General features: G+C 39.2%; 1 protein-coding gene across 2 annotated transcripts in view; it reads left to right on the top strand.

Moving 5' to 3' along the window:
• LOC107203976 (connector enhancer of kinase suppressor of ras 2-like) overlaps nucleotides 1-24611 on the top strand; it is a 168755-nt gene that overhangs the window by 127897 nt on the left and 16247 nt on the right. For both annotated transcript variants that reach the window (XM_033514099.1, XM_033514100.1), the window contains exons 15-20: nucleotides 6929-6963; nucleotides 12795-12843; nucleotides 15662-15710; nucleotides 16787-16962; nucleotides 18426-18499; nucleotides 23874-23945. In XM_033514099.1, coding sequence (XP_033369990.1) covers nucleotides 6929-6963; nucleotides 12795-12843; nucleotides 15662-15710; nucleotides 16787-16962; nucleotides 18426-18499; nucleotides 23874-23945 — 455 coding nt within the window. The remainder of the gene's footprint in view (nucleotides 1-6928; nucleotides 6964-12794; nucleotides 12844-15661; nucleotides 15711-16786; nucleotides 16963-18425; nucleotides 18500-23873; nucleotides 23946-24611) is intronic.

The following is a 24611-nucleotide window of genomic DNA, read 5'->3' as shown; positions in this document are numbered from 1 at the left end:
AGAGTTCCTATATAAAATGGATATTTAGGTAATGCAATATTGGCAGCATGCCCAGGATATAAAATGATGCATGAAGCCATGTTGCAGTAAAATATTCCTGTCAAGAAACACTGCCCCCTTCCAGGATATATTTATAACTCTAATTTAATTGATATGCAATGTCACAGAACCTAAGCAAGAGTCAATTACAATTAGCAAGGCTGTTATAAATAATTATTAATTAATAGAGTATCTCTTGGAACATGACTTTCTATGTTTATTAATGCTTCACTTCTGTAGTGACATCATTTACCAGGTTGAGCCTAAATATGGGCTCATTACAAGGATAGAGTTAAAAACTGAATATGCTCTTATTTTTTATCACCAGATCTCATTCTGCAGAAAATAAATTTATCATACAGGACTCCAGATCAGTAGACCAGATGTACCTGGGAAATTTTTCATTTTGGATTTCTGACCATAAAACAAAACACAAAAAAAAAACTTGAAAAATCTTCAGGGTTTTACAGAAAGTTATAGAAAGTTGTACCTATCCTTCTGCTCAGTTCCATTTTGCTCTGTGGCAACCAGATTCCATCTAAATAGAAAATATTGAAGTTCTCATTCCAGATCCAGTCTGGAAATCCACACAATGTTCAACTCTGTGGTTTTATTGCCTCAGACTTGCACAACTTTCTGTACCTCTGAAATTCAATTTGCTGGTTACCACATCAGATTTTCCAATTGGATAATGATCTCTCATCTGCTTTTAGTTGGTGATAAATGTTCTGGGCCCATTATCTACAAAATAATTGGATCTTTTGCTTTGTAGTATCATATATTAAAAACTAGAGAATAGATTGGAATTTCTAATTTTTTTTTGTGTGAATTAGAATTCAGTGTGTTGAAAAGACTTAATTTTTAATGAGTTTTAAGATCAATTCTTTCATTTCAATGTTCACAGTAAAACAGAAATAATGGCTGCTTTAGGGTATTCATTGAGAGTGCCAGACCTGGAGTCACTTTTTTATTTTAAAGATAATTTGAAGCACGGTGGTGTTTTAGGGTTACTCATTGTCACACAGAACTTGCTCAACTTGCTTTTTATTCCCTTCTTGCTGATCCCAGGGAGCTGGTAACTCATCCCTGTGGCACAGGGTGATGGAAATGCTCTTTAACTGTTCCTGGAGCTGCAGAGGCAGCTTGACAAATGATATAAAGTTTAATGGTACATGCTGAGAATTAAAACCTGTGCAAAACCAATGTAAAGCTGGGTGTTGTGTAATGGGTGCACGCTGGGATGAGCCAGATGTTCCAGATGCTTTTTTGGGATGACAGGCAGTCTGAGTGCTGCTCTGATAAGTAGAATAATTAAGATAGTCTGGGAGAATCACACATATTCAGCTCCACTGACTGAAGGAGGAGCCTTTTATTGCCAATTTTGCAGGAAAAGCACTCATGTTTTATTTATCCCTTCCTGCTCTTGCAGAAAGAAACAAAACTGTGCTGTCAGGGATGAGCTTTATTTCCTTCAGAGTTTTATTTCCTTTCTGAATTGCTGAATAAATCCTGTCTTTGCTTTTTAAGTATCTGTAATATGGGAAACCTTCTTTCCCTACCTTGCAGTTATGCTGGGAAATCACTCTGAGGATGGTTGTGTGGCTTCTGGCTGCTCAGAGAAGCAAACACAAGTACTTCTGGCTTCTGTAACTTCAAAATGAGTCTGCCCAGTTTTACTGATTGTAAAATAATATTCTTTTTATTGGGACTGAGCACATGAAGACTTGAGCTGACAAGCATCTCCCTCCCCACTTGAAGATGGATCCTTGAGTAGCAATGTCCAATAATGTATTTCTTTAGAGTTCTCTTCAGACCTGACTCTCTAAACTACACCCTTCATTAATCTATAAACAGCTTAGAGGGGAAAAAAGTATTTTGAAAAGGTATTTTACAGTATAAGGGAAAAGAAAGGGAAATAAAATGTTAAGAAAAGCTCTTTATAACAATAATGCCATCAGTCTTTAGGTTTTCACATTCATTCAGTAATCAAGAACTTCATAACTGACGTGGATCCAGAAAAACAAAAAAGGAAAGAGAAAAAAGAAAGTAAAGAAAGAAACACTGGTTAAACAGGTGTTAACCCAGAACTTAGGTTGTCCTTGATTTCTGGAAGAAGCAGCCCCTTGCAGAAGCTCAGGAGAGGGGCTGGGATTGTGTTTGGGAATTTAGGATGGATGTGTTTGCAGATTCAGCCCTGAGACAGGCTGCTCGTTCTTGCTGCTTCCAAAGGTTCAGGTTGTCTGGCTGGCCTAGAATTCCTTCTATTTGTAGTTATTTCAGGACACTTTGCACAAAGCAAATACGAGGCTGCCTTTATCCAAACATATGCAGTGTTTTCAGAAGTAATTTTGCTCTATTAGAGCATATTTAAATGATGATATTCTGCAGTCTTCAAACAAACCACTACAAACCACCAATGCAAGTCAGCAAATGAAGCATTCATTAACCTGCTGTGCCTCTGTGGGTAAATTGCCATTTGTAAAACATTCTGGAGTCCTCTGACTCCAGAGAGCCACAACACAACTAAGTTGTACTGCACTCTATTATTTTAGCAAGTGAATTTATGCCTTGTTTTTATTGTTTTACCAGGCTACCAAAAAAAAAAACCAAACCAGTTTAGACATATCTATAGTCTGAAGCTGAATTTAACAGCTATTTGTTAATGAGTATTAGTTACAAGTGATGTTATTGCTATGATAATTGCAATATTTATCCTCCAGAAGATGCACCAAATAGAAATCTCTCGCTTATCACACAAATACCATGACCTGCTGCTGAAAGGATCAACATGTAAGAATCCAGTGGAAACCTTTTGGGGACTCCTCTGATTTTTTTTCTCTACCCAGTGGCTCAGCCTTGCTCCCTGTCCTTTCCCCCTTCCCCAGGAGGAGAGCAATGGCACAAACATTTCACATCAGAAAAGTCAGCCCTGGGCAGGCAGGGCCACAGGAAACCTGTTCCCATGGGAATGGGGAAAGTGAGGAAAAGGAAGGGGAAGGAATTGACTGTTTTTCCTCACCTCTCCCTTGGCTGCCTCCCCTGTTCCCCAGCTTGTGCTGACAATTCTCATCATCCCCCATAATCACAAACTCATCCCTTCCCTCTGCCTTCCTTCCTCACCTGGTTTTTCACAAATGTGAGTGCCTCAAACTGCACACAAATGTAGATTACACTGGGTGGTTTCCTGTCTCTGTTATCTCTCCCCTCAGCAAGGGTGAGTGGAATGAAAACCTCGCTTTTATTTTTAGCTCACCACGATAATTTTGAAAGCAGATTCAGTGGGTGACAGCCTCAGCTCTCTGAGGTAGAGAGATAAGTAAAGCCCCTCATAACAAGGCCACTGTTTGATTGTTTTTAAACAAACATGATGTAAAGAAATCTTCAGGATAATAAATATATGAGTTAAAGGAGCAGAAGAATGAATAATTTTTTCTTTTTTTACATTTGTTAATAATAATTCATTATCTGAGTATAGACGAGTGGAAGAACAGTACAATAAAGAAGCTTTTCAGTCTTTGCATCTGAATAAATGATATATCTAGATGGAATAAATATCTTTAATTTGGCCACTGAGATTAGTAACACACATTATGAAGCTGTTCTAATCTCATTGCCAGCTATTCCTGCCTCTTGAATTAGGAAACAAGTAAATAATGAGTGTTGAGTATTTTCACACAACCTCTGCAGCTCAGAGTTCTGCTCTCTGTGGTTTATCTGATTTCTTCACTTAGGAGAAGAAATTCTGATTCAAAGGAATGATTTTTTTGTTGTAAGTTATTTATAGCGGTTTCAGGTAAATGGGACTTTCTACAGGATTTCCTTTGGGAGAGGAGCCTCAGATCTGCTTGTGGGACCACAGAGGCCTTTTTGTCCTTTCATCTCCACTCGTGCAAGGCAGAAGCAGATCCCTGGGAATCCCTAGAGCTCCAGAAATGTAGAGCTGACTGAAGAAGGCAGATAGGTGCCAGTGACCTGAATTTCACAGAATTTGTGCTTTATAGTCTCTGACAGCATGACAAGACTTGTGCCTCCTGAGCCTCCCACATGTCTGCTACTCATCAAAGTGGCCTTGTAGTAAGATGAAGTAAAGTTTTAGTTTGGGAACTAGGAAAGGCTTTTTTTTTTTTTCCAAATGTCAGAAACTGGTAAGAAGTAACTGCTCAAAAAAAATTATATATAAGGTGGCTGAAAATGCAGGTAGGGCCTTCCACATGTAAGTCATTGTCAGCAATGTTTCTGCATATAATTACAATTTCACAAGGAAATTAATTTTAGCTATAGGTAGACATTTATAGAAATGCCAATGTGGGTGTTTCCATGTGAAGTATCAGAAATCTTTATAAAGGTTGGCATTTCAAGCTGGCAACAAGATTGTTCTCCCAAGAGAGCTTCTTTGGGAAAAAGGTCAGTCAAATACAAGATGATAAATATGTGACAAAGGTCTGTGGTAATCCCCAGTGGCCACACTCAAATCCTGGTAATAATCTCTTTGTCAATGCTGAGTTTGTCAGGAGCTTTTTCTTCTTCTAATAAATTAATTATTGATAAAATCTTTAAAAGGTGCAATTATGTTTTTTATGTTTCAAGTACTTATATCAACAATTTCCTCTCCCTCTCTATTTATATAGATGTTCTTCTTTGCTCTTTTCTAAATTACAGCAACTAATAATCAGTTACAATAATCTATGAGTTGTTCAATGGTTAAACCATATTTTTCTTCTTCACACTGTTATAGAGTCTTTTTAAATTTCCCTGCTACAGACTGTGCTTCAGTTAATGAGATTACATTATTCAATATCTTTGGAAATTAATGCTTGGTAACACAGAAAAATTTGTGGTGTTGAAAGACTGACCTCTAGAAAAATGTGGTTTATTATCAGAAGCAAATTTCTCTCCAGTGAGTCTTTTTTCAGCCTAATATATGCAAGTTCACATCACACTAATAATTGTTTATGAAATATATCTGATCAAAGGAAATCTGGAAGCCACAATCCGAGGTGATCACGTGTGACTGAGGTTGGTTTTTGTGCATTTTCATGGAAGGAGATAAATAATTGAGTTCCTATAGCAATGAAAATTTGTAATTCAGGTGCTGGAAAGAGCAGCCAGAGCAGGGTGAGGGAGGTTTATTTCAGCTTTGTCAGGGAAGAGAGCGTGGGATGGGCCCCTTTTGGGAGACAGGGAACAAACCCTGATTTGGAAACACTTTGCTTTTACTTCAGGAGCATTTTTGGAAAAGGAAATTAAGAAACAGAATGGGAAGCTCTGACTGAATTAGTAGTCCCACTTTTAGTTGCTAAAATTAGAAACCTTAGAAGTCAGAGGGATAAGAGAAGGAAAGCTTTGAGCCTTCTGGTAGGACTAAATTCTATTTTTATAACAGTAGCACGGGTAGTGCTGCTGTCAAAGTTCTTTTGCTCGCTTGGCCACACAATATTTTCCTGGGCTGTCCCCGTATTTCCAGGGATGCTCAGACTGCTGCATTTGTATTTAGCAGAGCATTTTCAGTAGCAGAACATCTCTCAAGCAGATACTTTGCTTTAGCTGCACGCTGTTAACCCTTCCAGTTTGCTTTGAGAAAATGTGAGTATTTCTACAGGGTACTTTCAATTTATTTGTAAAATTATTTTTTTTTGTTCTCTAGGCTACATTTCAGCATACTCTGAGGAGAACTGAGGCATTTATGGCTCTCAGGAGAGCCTGTTAGGGTTTCCTGTGCTCCATCACTCAGTGGGAGCTCCTGCCTTTACCTGGGGTCAGAAAGGAATAGCAGAGAACTCCCTGCTTTTAGGGAAACCATTTCATTATTTTAGGGGCACCATTTCATTATTTTTCATCAGATAAGGCCTCTTATTTGAGTGGGATCATCCTTGCTGCTCACATTTGCTGGAATATTTGAGCTGAAGCACACTAAAAGCTGATAACTGGTTCTGTGCTGGGTTCCCCTGGGGCAAGGGAGACTTCTTGAAGGAGGAGGTGGCAAAATGTGTTTGTCCCCCGCAGGTTTTAGAGCTGCCTCAGAAACTGCTGCAAAAATGTTCCTGTGCAGAGCCCTGAGGTGCAACAGCCCCAGCAAACTTCCTGTCCCTTCCAATTCTGTGCTCTGAACTCTTCTGTGAGTCAGTATTATCTGGGATCAAACATCTTCTGCAGGCCTCAAGAAGAGGCATTAACACACAAACATTGCACTTACTAGAATGATCAGTTATTCAGAAAGACAAAGACTGTGCAAGAGCAGATTTCTGCATTTATAAACAAATATATGTGAATTTTACATCCTATTTGGGGGGTAGGGGGTTGTAATTTCATTTTTTGTATATTTCAATTCTTAGCTGTGGGAAAAATCCATCATAAAACTTGTTTTAAAGTAACTTAAACTGTCTGAAGATTTTATTTTTAACCCCAAATCAGCTGCTACTTACTCCACTAAGACAGGTTCATTTCCAAACCTCAGAGGAATAACCAGTGTGGTAAATCAAGTTATTTAAAGTGCAAGAATGATGTCAAAGAAAGTTTGTCCTTTTGAAATTCTGTATTCTGTATTTCAATATTTGTTCTTTGCATTTAAGCTCCCCTTCAAACACTAACACTTTTGCAAACAGTCAAACAAACTTTAGCTCCCTTACTTTAAAGAGCTTTGATCACAATTACACAGCATCTGAAGTTAGTTTGTAAGTGCAGATGCAAGGTGCATTTGCATTGCTCTTTTTAAGCACAATCTTCATTTTAAAATAACTTAGCTGGAAATTGAAATAAATGTTCCATTTCCTTTGCTTTAGAGTTGCAGAATGACTGTGGTTTACCTCTGTCACTTGTTTCACTGTGCCCAGAGCACCAAGGAAGTCTGGTCTTTAGTTGTGCTTAATGCTCTTTATTTTTCTTTCTACAGAGAGCAGGGGATACAGTCAGTGGAGATACTGAAAGGTAATTACTTCTGTTATTCTATATTTCAGTATATACACAATTATATTTGTGAATTAAACTCCTTTCTTTACTTTTAAAAACTTTGTTGCAGTATTTGAGGAACACATTTTCAGAGTTTAGAGATAACAGTACTGACAGCATTTAGTAAGCATTCATTTGCCAACATCTAACAAATATAAATTCCAAAGGTTTAAAAAATTCTTCAGATAAAATTTTATAAAATATTTGTAGAGGGGAAAATTTGTACTGTTACATTTCTCAATCTACTTTTTTACTTTTGAAATTCAGTATCTCAGGCTCACTCTGAGGATGAAAAACATAATGTTGTGTCTAACACGATTTTCATAACCAACAGGCAGAATGTTTCAATGAACATCTACATCTAATTCAGTCTGTACAAAATTACTGCTTATATTTGTGGTTTGTAGTAGATAGATATTAAGAATGGGATCTTCCGTTTGGCCTTTAGGTCTGAATAGAATCAATTTATTCTAATGAAGAAAACAGCAATTTTGTCTTTGATTTCTTTGCTGTTTTTCTGATGAAGAATCTTCATATTCACGTTGTATCCAAAAGTCTCAGTAAAAGAAGGTTTGAAGCAACAGCTACTTTGTATCATCATATATTCTATATATTCTAATTTAGTTTAGTTGTAATTATGATAATTATTCTTTTTTATGTTTTTTCATCCTGTATATGGCCTGAACCTATTTAAGAAGCTGAATAATAAATTAGATTTAGAGTGTTTAGACCAATCTAAAGGATTTACAGCTGCTGATGATTCCCTTCAGTGTTACAAACATCCCTGAATTACAGCTAAAAGTCTGAGGTACACTATCAGCTGGTGACAACCTCATGCTTGATTTTTCAGGGCTGACAGCATTTTTACCTCTTGCTATGTGTTTTAAACATCCCAGTGCAGTTGAAAGGCAGCTGTAGTGGTGCCCATTTCCCTGGGTATGCACAGTTAAAATGGCATTTAACCAACTGGAGCAGCAGTTTAAGCATTTAACCAACTTAGCAGAGATTAAAGTGAGGTACAGCTGAAATTCCACCTCATCTGACAAGAGACAATCCTGCCTCTCCAGTGCCAGTTCATCACCTCAGCTAAGCATGGGGGTTTGCTTTTACAGCAGGTTAAACATATTAATATTTTAATATTAATAATTTGTTCCACTTCACAGCATCCCTCCTGTCCAGGCTTACCTGGGGGGAAAATGGGTTATTCTTGATCTCTTTGGAAGTAACAACTTCATTTCACCTTTTGCCTTTACCTCTTACACCTGAGGTTTGAAAACCTACTGTTTTCTGTAAATCTGCCTCTTTTCATTTAGTCTCCCAACCCCTTTATAGATTCTCTTGTCCTGCTATTCTCTCCCATTTATTTCTCCTTATTTTCAGCCTGGCTGTGCCCTCCCTTGGGTCCTTCCTGCCTGACTTTTCTGCATTAGAAAGAAACCCAAAACCCTTCCCAGAAACAGCCACGTGTCTCACCCTTTTCATTTCCTTCTCCACACCCACCTTTTCATGCAGCCACAAGCAAGAGCTTCAGAGGAGTGGTTTTTGACTTCTGAGGAATTTTGTTCTTCCCAGAGCAAAGGGCTCCTGATTTTTCCCAGTGGGTTGCACATGCTCAGCTTGGCAGGGACGTTGCAATCCAGATGGAACATCCCTGGTGGACAGGACAGGGCATCTGCCAAGAGATACTTTCCAGGGACATATGACTTGATGAAATTTTGGCAAACTTTCATAGCAAAAGGCTACGCTTTTATGTTCTTTTATAGAAAAATCCTTCTCCCACACATTTTAGATTTCAGGACCAAAACATGACCATATTATATCTTTTCAATATGTTGAAAGATATCTCAAGAGCCAGAATTATATCACCTTTGTAATGACTTTATTTAAAGTGATTTCAACAGCTTAAACCAAAATAAAAACAGTTTTTCAGATATTTAGCCCCTGGAGTTAGGCTTTGGGGACAGGGAGACAAACTGTGTCGATAGATTGACATATTTGGGTGAAATACAATTATCTTCAATAACTGAAAGAGGGGAAATGTAAGTTGGATATACAGAAATTCTTCCCTGTGAGGGTGGGCAGGCCCTGGCACAGGGTGCCCAGAGAAGCTGTGGATGCCCCTGGATCCCTGGAAGTGCCCAAGGCCAGGCTGGAGGGAGTTTGGAGCAACCTGGGACAGTGGAAGACGTCTCTGCCCATGGCAGGGAGTGGCACTGGATGGGCTTTAAGGTCCCTTCCCATCCTGTGACTCTGATTTTAACATCCAGGGACCTGTAGAGCTTCTGTGACATTTATTATCACATCCTTTGTTTTAAAAAAGCCAAGGAGCAGGAAGTTGTTCCTTGTGTGCAGTAGAAGGGCCCTCAGGCTGCAGGGAACACGTGCTGCAGACTCCAGCAGCTCTGGGAGAGCTACGAGGCTGCAGGAGCTTTTTTAACTCCTTGGATGAGTAGAATGCAGAGCAAACCTGGCAGCTCTGTCACAGCCCGGGGCAGAGCAGAAATGAGGGATCTCTGCCACACAACTCTGGGTTCTTGCAGACTCTTGGTGCCTGAACTGCTCATCCAGGCCCGGCTCCGCAGCCCTCGGTGCAGGACACCGTGCACCCCTCACAAACCTGCCCTGGCAGACAAACCTGAGCTCTCCTCACAGCTCCTGGGGCTGGAAGTTCACAGAATTCACAGAATTTCTAGGTTGGAAGAGACCTTCAAGCCCATCCAGCCCAGCCCATGTCCAAGTTGTCCAAGTCGTGACCTTCTGAGCAGGAGTTGTAGTTCAGGAAGTTTCAGCGTGCAGCTGGAGGTGGAATCCCTGGATGTGTGGGTGCACCAGGGTTTTGGGAAGCTGAGCTGCTGCTCCTGAGCTGTTCCCCTGTTTTCCAGGAGCCTTCTCCCCGCTGGGGCTGTTTCACAGATGAGGAGGAGGCGCCCAGTGAGAAGTCAGTGCTGAGCTTTCCTGCAGACAAACACCCAACTCTGTGCTTAGCAGGGTTCTCTGTGAGCTTTCATCTTCATCTCACTTTGGGAGAATTTTTTGCAGTAATAGGAAACCTCAGCACCTGTGGGCTGTGGCCATGGCTGTGTGGTGTGACATCCCTGTGGGCACCTGGGCACAGATCCCTGCTTCCCTCAGCAGCCAGGCCTGCAAGGGGGAGAGAGGCAGAAAAACTGCACCATTCACACGTGGCACAGCTGCTACTTGAGCTTTCTCTGAATATTTCCTTCATTTTCATGTGAAAACACTGCCCAAGTTCTTCCTCATAACACATTTTGTCTTTGTAAATAATGCCTAAAGATTATTTTAATCACGGTCACGGCAGTGTGCTTTGGAAATTAATTTTTTGTTTTGTTTTGTTTTTGTTAATGCCAGAGAGATAAGAAGAGATGAATATTTTTAAAATAACTTTCAGTCTTGACATTCTGCTGTCAACATTGCATGTTCAGATGCACCTGTACTGCAGAGATTTACAGGTGCACCTGAGCTGCTCGAAGCATCAACAGCCCAGAGCAGAGACCTGAGCCAGGGATTTCAAAACTCACTACAAAATACTCAATAATTAATCTGCAGTGAGAATTTATTTGTTGTAACAGGAATATATTATATAAGAGATGGAAGTTCTAGTAACCTAAATGTAAGTCATGGATCCAGATGAGGTGATTAAAAATGCATTCCTGTGACCAGGTAGATAAATCCAAAATGCTACATCTGTGTATTAGTCCAAGTTCTGAAAAATGAATAAAAAGGAGACCTTTTTATCCACAGAAATTCCAATATATGCCCCACAGGTGGGCAGAGCACATCCAAAGTCTCAGTAGACACTGCTTAAGTCCCCCAGGTTTCTGCCAAGTAGGAATATCCAGAAATCCATTTGAGGAAATTGTAGGGTAGAATAAATATTTTAGAATGAGCTTGTAAATGTAATTTAATTAATAAATTTTATTAGTTACATTAATAAATAAATGCTATTTATGCATTTATTTGCTTAATATTTAGCCTTTTCTATATGATATTATTTATGCAAGGAATGTTTCTGCAGACATACTGAAATAATTGATTGATTTGTTTCTTGTTTTCTGTTTGTTTTAATTGGTACAGTCTATTTCTAGATCCTGAAGTTTGTTTCAAAAGCACAATTATGCATGAAAACATATTTAGTAGATCAACTGTTTTGATTGGTTTGAGAAATATTAGTCCTGGTGCTTATAATTTGTATCACTGCACATCTCCCCCCTTCTTTTCCATTTAGCTCCTTTTGCTGTAACAACGGGTTTCCTAAAAATAAAGCTGAGGAATAACTCAACCAGATATGATCCAGAGCATTTCAACCAGAACTCACAACAACTCACCCCAACTGCGGGGTTTTCTGTCTCTAAATTGGTTCTGCCACCTTCATACAGAAAATTTTCTAGTTTAGAGAGGAGAAAAGATCAGGATTTCCTCCTTCTGTGGTCTGCACATCTGAATACTTCAGGAATAACTAGATTTGGGGAGGGGTATTTGATAAACATAAATTCTTTTAACAAACAAACCTCCTGCAGACTGCTGAAAACTGTTCCCAAGGGAAGAAATGACACTTGTTGCATGCTAGAACACCTGATCCTGACCTGACTTCCTGGCCAAGGTTTCAAAAGCTGCTCCTATCATGAACTGCAGACTGCTTTCCTCACCTGACAGCATTTTTGCTGCTGAGAGTCTGTGATTGCTGCAAGGAGACCCATTATTGTGCTTGCACAGAGGCAAATAAAACTTCACTAAGGACGTTTTCAATGCCACCACAGTTGCATAACTGAGGTTGTATGTTGTATAATGCTGAGAGAGTGGAAGCATCAAAAGTGATGTTTTCCATGTGGGATTAAAAGGAAGAGCCCCAAAATCAGGGGGAAGTGCCCAGAAGGACAGAACAGCATTGATGGCATTGTCAGGGACAGAAATGGGGCATTAATGGCACAATCAGCAGCATTTTGGGCATCTCTCCATTCCTTCCCCAAATGTCTGACACTGAACTTCTTTGGTTTTCACTGTTTCCTTCAATCCATGTCACCTACAGACAGCTCAGAACATCGAAGTCTTGCCTATTAACTTTTGAAAATTTCATTTCAATGTTGAGTATTCCTTCCCTTCCCTGCAGGCTGGAAATTTCCTTTGCCTCAGGACCACAGATGTTTCTAACCCACAATGCAGAAGTTGTTTCTGCTGGTAAATTTGATTTCTCCTTACAATGGAAATCTTCAAATGAGAAAATGCCACTTCCTGCCTCGCTAGCTTAAAACAATTGTTGTTATTATGACCAACAGAATTTGGCAATATACTAAAAATGTCCACAATCCTTTTATTCCTTTTTAATTTTTCCCCTCAGTCACTTTCCCATTTATGCACTCTGTTTCTATTTACATGACAAATATGAAATCATCCACAGTTTTAAGGGTTCTCCTTTTCCTTACCTTTGAGAGCATGAAAGGGAATTGTGTGTTTAAGAATTTCTGTGCCAGATCAGATGAATCTGACCCTGATTCTGTGTCCTATTTCCATCATGACCAGTGCTGTTTGCACTGATGAGGAAAAGCCTCTGGTGCTGCTGCCCTGCTTTGTTCTCCATTCTTTACAGCATTACATATATCAGATATAGTATGTTTGCATTTTAAAGTGTCAATTCTTGGTATCTGTGGCATCCTGTGGCAAAATCTTACAGAACTTTGTGCTGCAGGATGCTGTGGTTATATTTAGAAATCCACAGAGTGACTGTAAGCGCTGTGTAATCAGTCTGGATTTTTTCCTGGGGTTATTTGACATCTTTCTTCTGTCTGTCCTAGATATGCAAGTTCTGCCATTGACCATCCAGGAAACACATCCATGAGGAAGGTAATGATTTATAAATGTGCTTTAAATAAGAAAAAACCTCCTCAGCTGTTCAACTCATTGCCATATTTTTAAGAGATACTTAAGATATCCCAAACCTTGACATTTGGCTATGTTGCAGAAGAGCTGAAAACAAAAATCTAGGAATAATTTCCACTTTGAGGAAACTGACTGCTGCAACCACAGCATGTCAATATGTCTGCAATACTTTTAGTTAAATTTAGGAATTTAAGAATTCAGTTAAGTTTAGGAAGCTTGGGGTGTGTTCTGAAGTATGTGATGGTTTGGGGAGGAGAATCACACACCACCTTGGGCTGGAAGGAACTTCTGGAGGGAGGCTTACCCTGAAGGTAAAGAAAAGTTTAAAAAATCTTAGAATATTCAAATAGCACCAATACTATGATAGGGAGATTGGGGATTAAGATTTTCAAATATTTTTGTGGTACCAGCTTCGAAGTGCTCCATTTTCAATGGAAAATAGATATGAAAGAAAAAGCTTTATTATTTAACATTTTGCAATTATTTCATACAAAGGACAAACAACAGAACCTTCATTTGTAGAATGTCAGTTCTTCAATTTGTCTTAGCACATTTTAGACTGATTAGGTTGGACCAACCTGCTCTATGGAAGGTGGCCCTGGCCATGGCAGAGGGTGGAATGGGATGAGCTTTATGGTCCCTCCCAAACCAAACATTTCTGTGCCTGTGCTGACTCAGTTCTAAATAATTTTCCTTAAAATCTCCTGAGATTAAAACCAGTGGAGGTACAACCAACCACTTTTCATTTAGTGTTTCTGTGACTGCACTTCTCCTACCCCCTGGTTACACCGAGATCTCCTTAATTTACCTTCACCATTCAATTCTAGCAGCTTTTTTCACTTCCATTGGGCTGGTTTTGGGAGGGGATGGTGGGATGTGCACTCTCTGACTCTGGCCTTGTGTTGTGGTTTTGAGATAAGAATTGAAACGCTGACAGCCCCAGCGAGTTCTCCATCATCTGTCTGTCTCCCATAGCAACTCTGAGTCATCTGGAGTTGTGAGTTCCGTTTCCTTGCAGTGTTTGCCACCAAGTTAATTACATATAGTGCTTCTTTTATCTGTCAGAATGTGGGGCTTGAATTTTTACGTTAGCAGTGCTAATTAACTACTGATTCCCAAGGTATGGCAAACCTTTCACTTTCTCTGGTTTCCTTGTTTAGAATACATTCTATGTGGGCATAAAAAACCTAGGAAGAATAATTAACTAAGCTTTTTAGAAGGAAGGTATTTTTTATTTCAGCAAGATATTTTCAGCTCTCCCTTGATCTGTTGTACTTTTCATTTCACAACATTTTATTGTGTTTTTCATTATTTTAAAAACTTTGATAGCAAGCAATGCATACCAGTTTCTGGTATCTCCTCCGGGCGTTTCATTTGTCTTGCAGTTCTTTAAATTTCACCACATTTCATTGTAGGGTTTTATTCCATCACTCCATTTCTCTAGCCTAAACTGTGGGAAGGTTTGGTGAGGTGTTTTTCAGGAACACACCTGCTTTGCCCTGATGCATTTCTGTGGAAAGAGGAGCACTGAGCAGATTATTCCAGCCCCAGCCACCACAGAACTCCAGCTGACACAACAGGGCAGATCAATATTGCTGCTGCGATTTGCAACACATCAACAAAACCCCCAGAGCTGCTGTGCACATTTGATACTTTCTCTCAGGGTTTGGCTGTTTCATTTTCTGTATTTTGCCACATTTTCTCCAGCACAGGAGCATTAATCTTCTCTTGAACGAAGGGACATGTCTGCAGAGATGCGCTGAGCTGGTGGCTGCTCTCGCTCATTGCGCTGTCCCTGCCAGAGCAAGCGGGGTTTTGGGGTTTGGGGGTTTAGAGTTTGGGGTTTGGGGAACCAAACCCTGGTTCCTGTCCTGGGGCTGCCCAGGAGAACTCACTGAGCTCAGGAGAGCACAGAGAGCTCCTCCAGCCTGGGGAGTCAGGAGATTCATCCCTGCAGGCCCCACAAAACCTCCCACTTGTCAAGAACTAAATCACACCAGGGTTCCAAACAGCACGTCCAAACCTGCTCCTCCCTCCGCTGCTTTCATTTAAAATAAACCTTTTTCTCTCTGGAGCTGGAGTCTCCTTTTCATCTGATTATTTTCAAGGGTTCTTAAGCATTTGTACATTGGAGGCAAATCTTTACCAGTTTTTGAGTATTGTCCTTGTTTTTAGGTTTAAATAAAGAGATGTTTTTAGGGTTTTTGTTTCGTTGGGTTTTTTTCAGAATCTGTAGCAATTTTCTAATGCTGTCACAAAAGAAGAAAAAAAAAATATTTTTTTGTTTCTCCTGAGACTTATTCTGTCAATCACCAACCCAAAAAACTTCCTTCTGTGATGGGAAGAGTGTAACTTTGACATGGCTTTGAGTGCAGGATTTTGCACATAATGTTTGTGGGGGGATATTTCTTTTTGAATGCTTATTTTTATAATTATTTCATTGATGCAACAAACTTCCAATACCAGTCATTTTATCAGCTCATTCATGGGAGTTTATAACTTTAGGTTTCAAACTACCGCACAGCTGTTCATGCCAAGCATTCCTTGATGGTTTCGTTGCAATTGTAATTAATCTTTTTTAAAGCTATTTTAATTGCAGATTTAGCCGAGTATTGCTTTCTTTATGATGTTGAGGAAAGTAGTAAGGGGAAAAATGACAGAAGGGAGATCCTGTGATCGCTGATGCTGTGATAACCCTGGAGAGGGGTGAATGAGAGCTCTTACATGTTACTGCTGTCACTTGCACTGGTGTTTCATAATTTATTTATTTTTTTCCTTACAGTCATTCCATTACGCTTCCCTCAGGGTAAAAAGCAGAAAATGGTCAAAAGGTAACTTCCTTCAGTTAACATTTTGAAACTAGAAAATGAGGCTCCTTCTCGGATAATGTGATCTTTATCAAAGGTTCAACTTGGCTCAAATATTTCTAAATTTGATAGTAAGCAACAAAGAAAAACACTAAATTAAAATACCAAAATAAAAGTTTTAGAGGTATAATATTGCTTGGGTGGGTGGTAAAATTTCCTGTTTCTTAAGAAGAAGGCAGGAAGTATTTATGAGCAAATGATGAGAACTTGCTTGTGGAACACTGCAGAGCAAAGGATGGTGTTTTATATTCTCCAAATTTCTTCCCTGTTTCACAGCTGTAGGAAAAATGTAGTTCTTGTAGCATCATAAACTTAACTTTTCACAGAAAAAAAAAAAAGTGTGATATGTGAAGCAAATTTCCTACAGAGTGTTTTTTTTAGGAAAATAAATGATACCATATTTATTAGAAACCTGGTTTTATTAATACTTACAAGACAACCCAAGCCTTTCAATTAGGATTCATTGAAATAACACCAAGAAAAAGAAAAACAACCCTATTCCTGGTGCTGTGCCTACAACAGGATGCTGTAAATTTAAAATATTGGTGTTCACTTCAGGATAAAAATCATGTAAGCATATGCACTGTTATGGAAGTGAGTAATCTTACTTTTTTATTGGTTATAAAAATTGGATTTAAAAATTCCCATCATTTGACAGGGCTTCTGCTGCTAAAGGGAAGATAGATAGAAAAAAATAGTGTTTGCATCTATGCACAGATTGTGTCCTACTCTGAGCTCCTGACTGAGGCTAAATAAATATATTTTTATATATAAATAAGTATATTTTTACTTTGGAATGATGCTGTCCATCTTAATCAGAAAAAAGAAAAAGCAGCCCTTAGAGGAATGAACCCTCTAGAAATTAAATAAAGCATTGCACAAGCCAGGCCCTTCTAATTTTGTGTTCATGGGGAAACCAGAATTGCAGGGCACTGTTGAATTTGGAAATTGCTCATTCTGAGGCTGGGGAGGATTTGGCTTGGAGGGTTTTGAATTAAACATGGAACAGTTTTCCCCCTGTCACCCCATGGTGTTCCCAGGGAGTTCCCTCTCCAGCGTGAGCAGGAGACGCATTTCCTGCAAGGACCTGGGCCACGGCGACTGCGAAGGCTGGCTCTGGAAGAAAAAGGATGCCAAAGGTTATTTCACCCAGAAATGGAAAAAGTACTGGTTCATCCTGAAGGATTCCTCCTTGTACTGGTACACGAACCAGAACGTAAGTACACGCCACGATTGGACAAAGTAAAAATGAAACCTTGGGATTTATAATTCTTTTAAAGTCTATTTTTACTGCGTGCTCGGATGAACTTCATTTGCCAGTTGTCCCTTTATTTGCCAGTTGTTCCATTGTCTGGGAAACTCTGGCTGGATATATTTCGATTGAAATTCTTTTTTGAAGTCTCCAAGTCCATCTTCAAGCTTAATAAAATAGCAGATGTTCATGGCAGTCTTTAAGAAATGAATATGTCTGTAGTTAATCCTTTTCCACAGATTTATTTGGACTAACAGTGTTCACACTCAGCTCTCCCCAGTTTCAGCTGGGGGGGATGTGTAAAGTCTAACCATTTGTGTTAGTTAAGCATTCTGTGAAGCAGATGTGAAAATCTGAATTTGTAAATCTCTTTATCTAGAAGTTATTTTTATATCGATGTTCCTCTAGCTTTTTGCTGAATTAGTCTGGAGTTTGCAGTTTCTCATGTGTAAAATGCTGTTCTTGGTGAAATTTTCCTGAAAACCAATGGGCCTGTGCTGGTGCAATCTGCATAAATGTAGGGAAAATAACAGAGGGGAGAAGCCCAAAATGGTTCAGTGCTGCTTTTCCATTTGTGTGCAGCAGCCCCAGCGCTTGAGCTGAACTCTGCAGCCCACTTTGGTCACTGATCTTTTACTCCAGCTCTCCCATTTGCTCCCAGAGGATGAGTTTAGCAGTGTAACCCCCCCCAGTTTTTGTGGATTTTAGCCCCAGAGGCTGTTCAGGCTGTGGGTGATCAAGAGGTTTTGTGGTGTTTGACATTTCCTGTGTCATACTGCCTGTGTCCCCCCTACACTCAGGCTGTGGCTCAAACCAAGCCATAATTCACCATGTCCTTGCTAATACCTTTCAAAAACCTGCCTGGTGTTAATATTCCTCCCTGCTTTTCCTCCTGAATTGCTTCAAAAGAAACAAAAAGTGACAGGATCCATTTCCTGGTTATTACCTCCCCATTTAATCAGAGGTGACCTCGCCAAGGAAGCTCCTCAGGGGCTGTCAGCAGAGCACGTGCTGTGACAACTGTGACTTTAGAGAGAGACCTCCACCAAACAGCTGTAAAATGTACTTATTTATGATTTTTAATGATATTTGATTGATTGATTGATTTATTAATTGATTTGCGGTGAAGAATCTGAGAGCTCTCCTCTGTTTCGGTGCTGAAAGGATTTCTGTGATCTTCAGCAAGAAGGGATTGGGATGTCTGTGCCTCCTTTGAGAAATTATCAGTTTAGTTACCTCACAGAGGTAATTTACATTGTGTGATGAATTGGATCAATTTCAAAATAAAAACAGTACATGCAAAGTACATTCAGTATTTCCTTTGACTGGGTAGTTGTTCTTTGTATAAAACCCAAACAGCTGCTGCTCATTTCTCTCCTCTTTAATTCTGTGTTCTTTTTCAACATTTTTTTTCCCTCATTCAATAGGATGAAAAAGCAGAAGGATTCATTAGTTTACCCGAGTTCAGGATAGACAGAGCAATTGAATGCAGACGAAAACAGTAAGTAATATGTCAATTATATTTATAAAAGATTGCTCTTGGAAGTTTGCTATACATAGTACTGAACATTGCAAAGTCCAGAAAAGGAAATTACTGAAAAAAACCTTGAAATCTGTAAATATAACATCATAGATCCGCTTAAGCTTTAGTATTTCTCTTTATTATAAAAGATGCAATGAAATGTAAATTCCATTTACTGGCTTAAAATGAATTGAATAACTCTTTAGCCAGCTTGCCAGACAGTCCAGTTACAGCTTCAGTTAAATAAGTAAATCAAAAAGCAATGAATACTTTAGTAAAGAGATAAAACTTTCTCAGGTTCAGTAGGGCTGTATTTTCCCATAGGAAATAGCATAACAACTATCATAGTAGGGAATGGTGAATATAATCTTAATTTTCTCCTTTATGGAGGAAGCTTTTCATACCCAATATTGTGTTGCTCTCAGCTGCTAAAATATTTAGATTCCATATGCAAAATTAACTCTGTATTATTGCTACTTCTACATTCCGCTCCACTTAAAAGCATATTATCAGCTTTCCACAATTAAGGAATATTTAATAACAGACAGTCATTGGAAACTGCTTCCAAACAGTGTTGGGATTGCAATCAACAGGTTTAACAGAACAATCCCAATGCTTTGAGAGTAGCACTTTGCTGGTATCTCCTGAATTATTTTTCCTACTTCCCTACTTTTAACTAAGCATCCTGGATTTTTCCTGTGCTTTTCCAATGACTGAATGCAGTCTTGGTGTGAGGAAACAAGTACTACAACTATGAGCAAAATGCAATGGAAATATTGAAGATATGAATTACAATAGAGGCTCCTCATCAGCAAATCAAAGCTCTTCAGTTGCCTGTTCTTGTCTGGGGATATTATTACCGTGTCAGAGAAATACAAGACAGTGCAATTTACACTTCTATTTCTCCTTTCAGCTGAGGGTATCACTATAGAAATTAAACATGAACTGAGCACTATAAATACCTCAGAGCAATGAGTAGATATTAATAATGATATTGAACAAAAATACAGGAAAAATAATACCCTTTTGTTAGAATATAAAGCACTTAACAGATTTGGGTGAATTAACCAAGATCAAACAGAAGGTCATTGTGCACAGCTAGAAATAGCTTCCAGAGCTTTCCTCAAAGCATGAGAACACAATCCCTCAGAACTCAGCTTAGAGAAGGATTTCTGTAGGGTATATGCACAGGGAAAAGTCCGATTAACTAAAACTTTGCACAGACTGAAAGCTGAGAACCTCCAGGCTTTGAATCCTTTCAAAAAGAGGCAGGTCCAGAAGTAAAAGTATAATGAAGATGTTCATAGTATATTCCCTTTTTCCCTGAGCTGAATTTCCATTTGAATTCATCCTGCATGAACTACCATTTCTGTATTTCCCCCGTCATAGGAATTGCACCTTAAACTTTTGTTTTACCTGGAAGTGAGAGCAGTGAAATTCAGTATATCATGTGGGAATGGGGGCCCTGGCTGTGTGCAGCCAGCTCCAGCCTCTGAGCACACCTGGAAAACTCTCACCTGTCCTCTCCTGGGTGTCCCACAAGGCCAGGAGGGAGCATCATTCCATTGCCCAATTCCTCTAAAAAGCCAAAATACCAGTGTCAGTTTTCCTTCAGCCCTCCTCAGTGCAGAACTAAGAACATTTTGGAACTCAGTTTGGATTTCCCCTCAGATCTCTGTTATTCTCAGAGCTATTGATGTGAAATGTTCAAACCCTTTTGAAACTAAAGGATTTGAAGGCTTACTGGGATAATTAATGGCTTTCTCTCTCCCACTGTTCTGTGGCATGGGGAGCTCAGCTTCCCAGCCTGGCTGTTCCTGATGTCCATGGCTCACAGTGATGGAATAGCCTTGAGAAAGCTTTCACAAGAATATGGATAATTGAATGCATCATTTGGGATGGTTTGATGATTTGCCTCAGTAATGCATTTAATGAAGGTACCCAGATTATTACAGGAACCATGGCATTATCCCAGGCTGGTTCAGCTCTCCAGGCTATGGCTGGACGTGCAATGACCTTGTTCCTGTGAAAGGAGGCTTTTTGCATTGCCACTGAAAAGCTCTCCACTGCTTTTAGGCAACACCTGCATGCTCCTGATTAAAAGTGATCGCAGAGTATGAGAAATTATAGTTATTTGAGTTTGTGTGCTGTGGCATGACAAGAATATCGTGTTATTTTCAAAGATACTGATAATTATAATGCCCCATGATGATGCTGATTCTCAAAGATAAAGATTAATTGAGCCACATGCATAATTAATCTTTATCAACTGGTGCCTTGCCTGAACCTTCAACAATTTCCACCTAGTGAAAATTTTCATTGCCTAGTTAATGCAAGTCTTAAATTTATCGAGGATATGCCACAGTTTTGGCACTTCAGATTGAAAGTGTGCAGTCAGGGCTCTATACAAATGTCCTTGTAGTACAGGCAGACATGAAGGCACAGCTTAAATGTTACTACAGTTTCATAATTTTATTACTTCTGAAAAGAACTTGTCAGTCTTGGCAGACAGCAAAGTCCCCTCGAGCCACCAGTGGGCCCCAGAGGGAAGAAACTTCCTGGGCTGTGTTAACTGGGGTACAACAAATGGATGGAGGGATTATTCTTCAAACTGGCACTCTCTAGGCCACATCTTGATTATTGCAGCCAGTCTGGGGCCCTCCAAACCAAGCCAAATATAAATATATAGATATCATTCTTCTGAATTACTCATATTTATACATCTCAAATTGTTGCCCTGGAGACTCCAGTTCCTAATGCTAGGCATGTATCTAAAACATTTCCCTAATAATAATATTAGTGACACTGCTGGGGGATGAAGATGGATTTATTGTTGTGTTTTGCAGCCCTGACACAGGACTGCAATACACTTAAATCACAAGTTTGCACAGAATTGGGATCTCCATTTCATAGCAATAAAGATCTCTTTTCTGCAGTCTGCAGATACTTAACAGTGCAATGCATTATTGCAGTTTTAATGTTCAGTATCTCAGGAAATTATCACAATATCAGACAGCAAGATGCTAAGGAACATTCATATAGGAACCAATGAGAGCTGTCTGCAGGGACCTGGCTTGTGGGAACTCCTTTGCAAAAGCAGCCAGACCTGCAGCATTCAGCTGATTTATCCTGACAAAATTCTTGCTCTCTCTGCATTTTATGACACGTTCACAAGTTCTAACAGCAGTGCCAGGAGCCCTGCAGACAGTGCCTGACCTGTTGCACACTCCTGATTTCACCTCTCTGTGCCTTAACTGGGGCAGGGCTCCTGTAAGAATGTAAAATATTCTAATAAACACAGGATCACAGCCTTGTTTGGGTTGGAAGGGACCTGAAAGATCATCCCATCCTACCCCCTACTGAGGGCAGGGACACCTTCCACTAGAAAATGATCCACTAATCATAGATTTTATTACATTACAGAAGCAGAGCGGAGCCAAATTAAACTCTGTTTTTCACACTAACTTCCACCCATTAACACTGACTTGAAACCCCAATACCGGCATTTGAATGCCTGTATGTATTTAAATTTCCTGTCTAGGAAAATAATCCTATTTACAAGCAGAAACTCCATCATGTGATATGCTCTCAGGATTAGCCAAGAGGATTAGGATCTTTAGATCCACCACCCTTATCCTCTCCAATCCAAGGCAATCCCACTGGGAGGTGGTTGGGCAGAGACTTCAGACCAACAGCAGAACTGTGCAGGAGTGTTTGTTTAGTCATGATTTTCTATTTTGAGCATCAAAAATGCAGTACTGTAAGGAATTTCTGTTGGAAGTACAGTATTTGCTAATCTCTGTGTAATTAAAGATGTGCCATGTTCTAAAGACACAAAACTTTCCACCTTTCTTACCCACAGCTGTTTCCATAGAACCAGGTGGAGTTGCTGGTACTCACCTGGCACATGGGAATTAAAAAGTTCCACATTAAAAGCAGGAGAAAAAGGATGATAAGAATTCTTGACACTAAAATCATATCATACCACTCCTTAAAATAAAGCATAAATTTGATCAGAGCATACTTAAAACTGCATTTATGTAATGATCAAAGGAGAGATAATTAACAAGCCTGTGCCATCTAGTGGGCACCACGAATTCCTGTGTGGGATTTCACAATCACTCCCTGCTTTTATTTGCAAAGTTCCAGTAGCCAGGGCAGTGAGCTCTGCAGTGGAAATTATCCCTGTGCAGGTGCCAGAACAACATTAAATACCTCTACAGCCTCCTTTTATGGAATTTAATACTTAATGATAACCCTGTGTGCAAAGGTAACCTTACCCTGTATATCCCTAACCTCATGAAAAAAGGAACTGCGCAGAAATACAACTCTGCTGTAGGACTTTTGTTAGGAAAGCTGTTGCTGGATTCATTTCTATTAATTATATATGTATATATAAAAAAATCACGGTGCCTGGGTGAAGCTTCTTCAGCTTTCATCTTTTCTTTGAAAACTGCCATAAGTCATAGTAATTAATAAAACACTCATTTGCATTTAAGCTATTCATAGTGGAAACATTGCATCACAGGTTCTTCATAATTCCACGTGTAAAGATTCCTAATCTAATTCTTACATCTGAAAATCACCATGTAAATGTCATTATTTTAACATAAATGTTATCAATGATAGTGTGGCATTTTTTTAACATTTGCCAGATAATCAAATTAATGGTCTTTAGTGCTGGAACCTTCTGGTTTCCTTGATAGCAAAACTCCTTTTCATTATACCCACACAAAAAAATTATAAAAACTGTGGTTATTTTTCTTAGCAGTTTTCAGCTGCTCAGCTGAGGAAGAGCTCAGGGATTAGACCACATAAAAGCATTAATAAAAAGCATTTTATGTGGATTATAATCACCCAAGACATCTGATTATTATCTATTATTCCAGAGATTTCTAGAGCTCAACACTGCAGCCTTCTGCATTTCTTTTTGTAGAATACAAACCAGTCATCTAAATACAGGAGAAAAGGTGGGGGGGGACCAAGCATTTATTTCTTTAGTTGTTCTTTGGAATACAACTAAGATGTACTTGAATATATTCAATAATGCTATCAAATTCATCCAAGAATTTATTAGATGTAGAACATCAATGGTCAGCCAAAGGATTTCTATTTTTAAGTCATTCAAGGGCTTTTGAAATTTTTGCAAAGTATGAGGCTCACAAATGTAGATGAACTCAGATCAGGGGGAATCTATCTATAAATTTTGGCAGCAAAATTCAGACTGAAGATGACAAATGCCTGTGAAACCTGTAACATGTTGAAGAATCATTCAGCAGGACAACCTTTTGTATTTGTAGACAAATAGTTTGAAAGAAAAGGTGTTTTTTTATTCTTTGTGCTCTTTTTATAGCGCCTTCAAAGCATGTCACCCCAAAATAAAGAGCTTCTACTTCGCAACCGACTGCCTTGAAGAGATGAACAGGTGAGTTATGTGTCCTCTTTTTGTGGGGTGTTCTTCATCCTGGTGCTTCAATATTTCATCTCACACAGGAATAGACTCCTGGAGCCTGGTGGAAGAGCCTGACGATGAGCTGGCTCATGGTGTTCTCAGGAATTAGCTTTCCATTCATTGCAGTAAATACATTACATTCTGTGGCTCATTTTGCTGACACTTCCTGCCATGACACGTCTGGGTTCTGCAAAGGAAAATTGTGTCAGTCTCATCTATGTAAATTATAATTTTTTCTTTTATTAATGGGCTTATGATTCATCACCCTTGTGATGTTTTGTTGATAAACACTGGAAGTCTTAGTGGGATCAGTGTTTCTGGTATATAAAACTGCACCTGCACCAAAACTTGTAACACTACACCCAGGTGGGTGTGTGTACATATATATATATATATATATGTGTGTGTGTGTGTATGTATGTATATATATTCACCTTCCAATCCCAACAGCCCCAACAACACAGAAAATCAGCAGTAATTAATTTTATTCACCACATCACTGTCCCAACACAGAGCAGAGGCAAGCAAAGTTCTATTTTTGGTGTTGCAGTGAGTTTTTAAATGTCCTTAGATTTGCTGAGAGGACATTCCAAGTTTCTGACTGGACAAGGTGCTGGACAACCTGATCCAACATTAAAG

This window comes from Parus major, chromosome 4A (genome assembly GCF_001522545.3).
Source record: "Parus major isolate Abel chromosome 4A, Parus_major1.1, whole genome shotgun sequence".
NCBI lineage: Eukaryota > Metazoa > Chordata > Aves > Passeriformes > Paridae > Parus > Parus major.
Note: the sequence above shows the minus strand (reverse complement) of the source record. Positions and strands in the feature narration are given on the sequence as shown.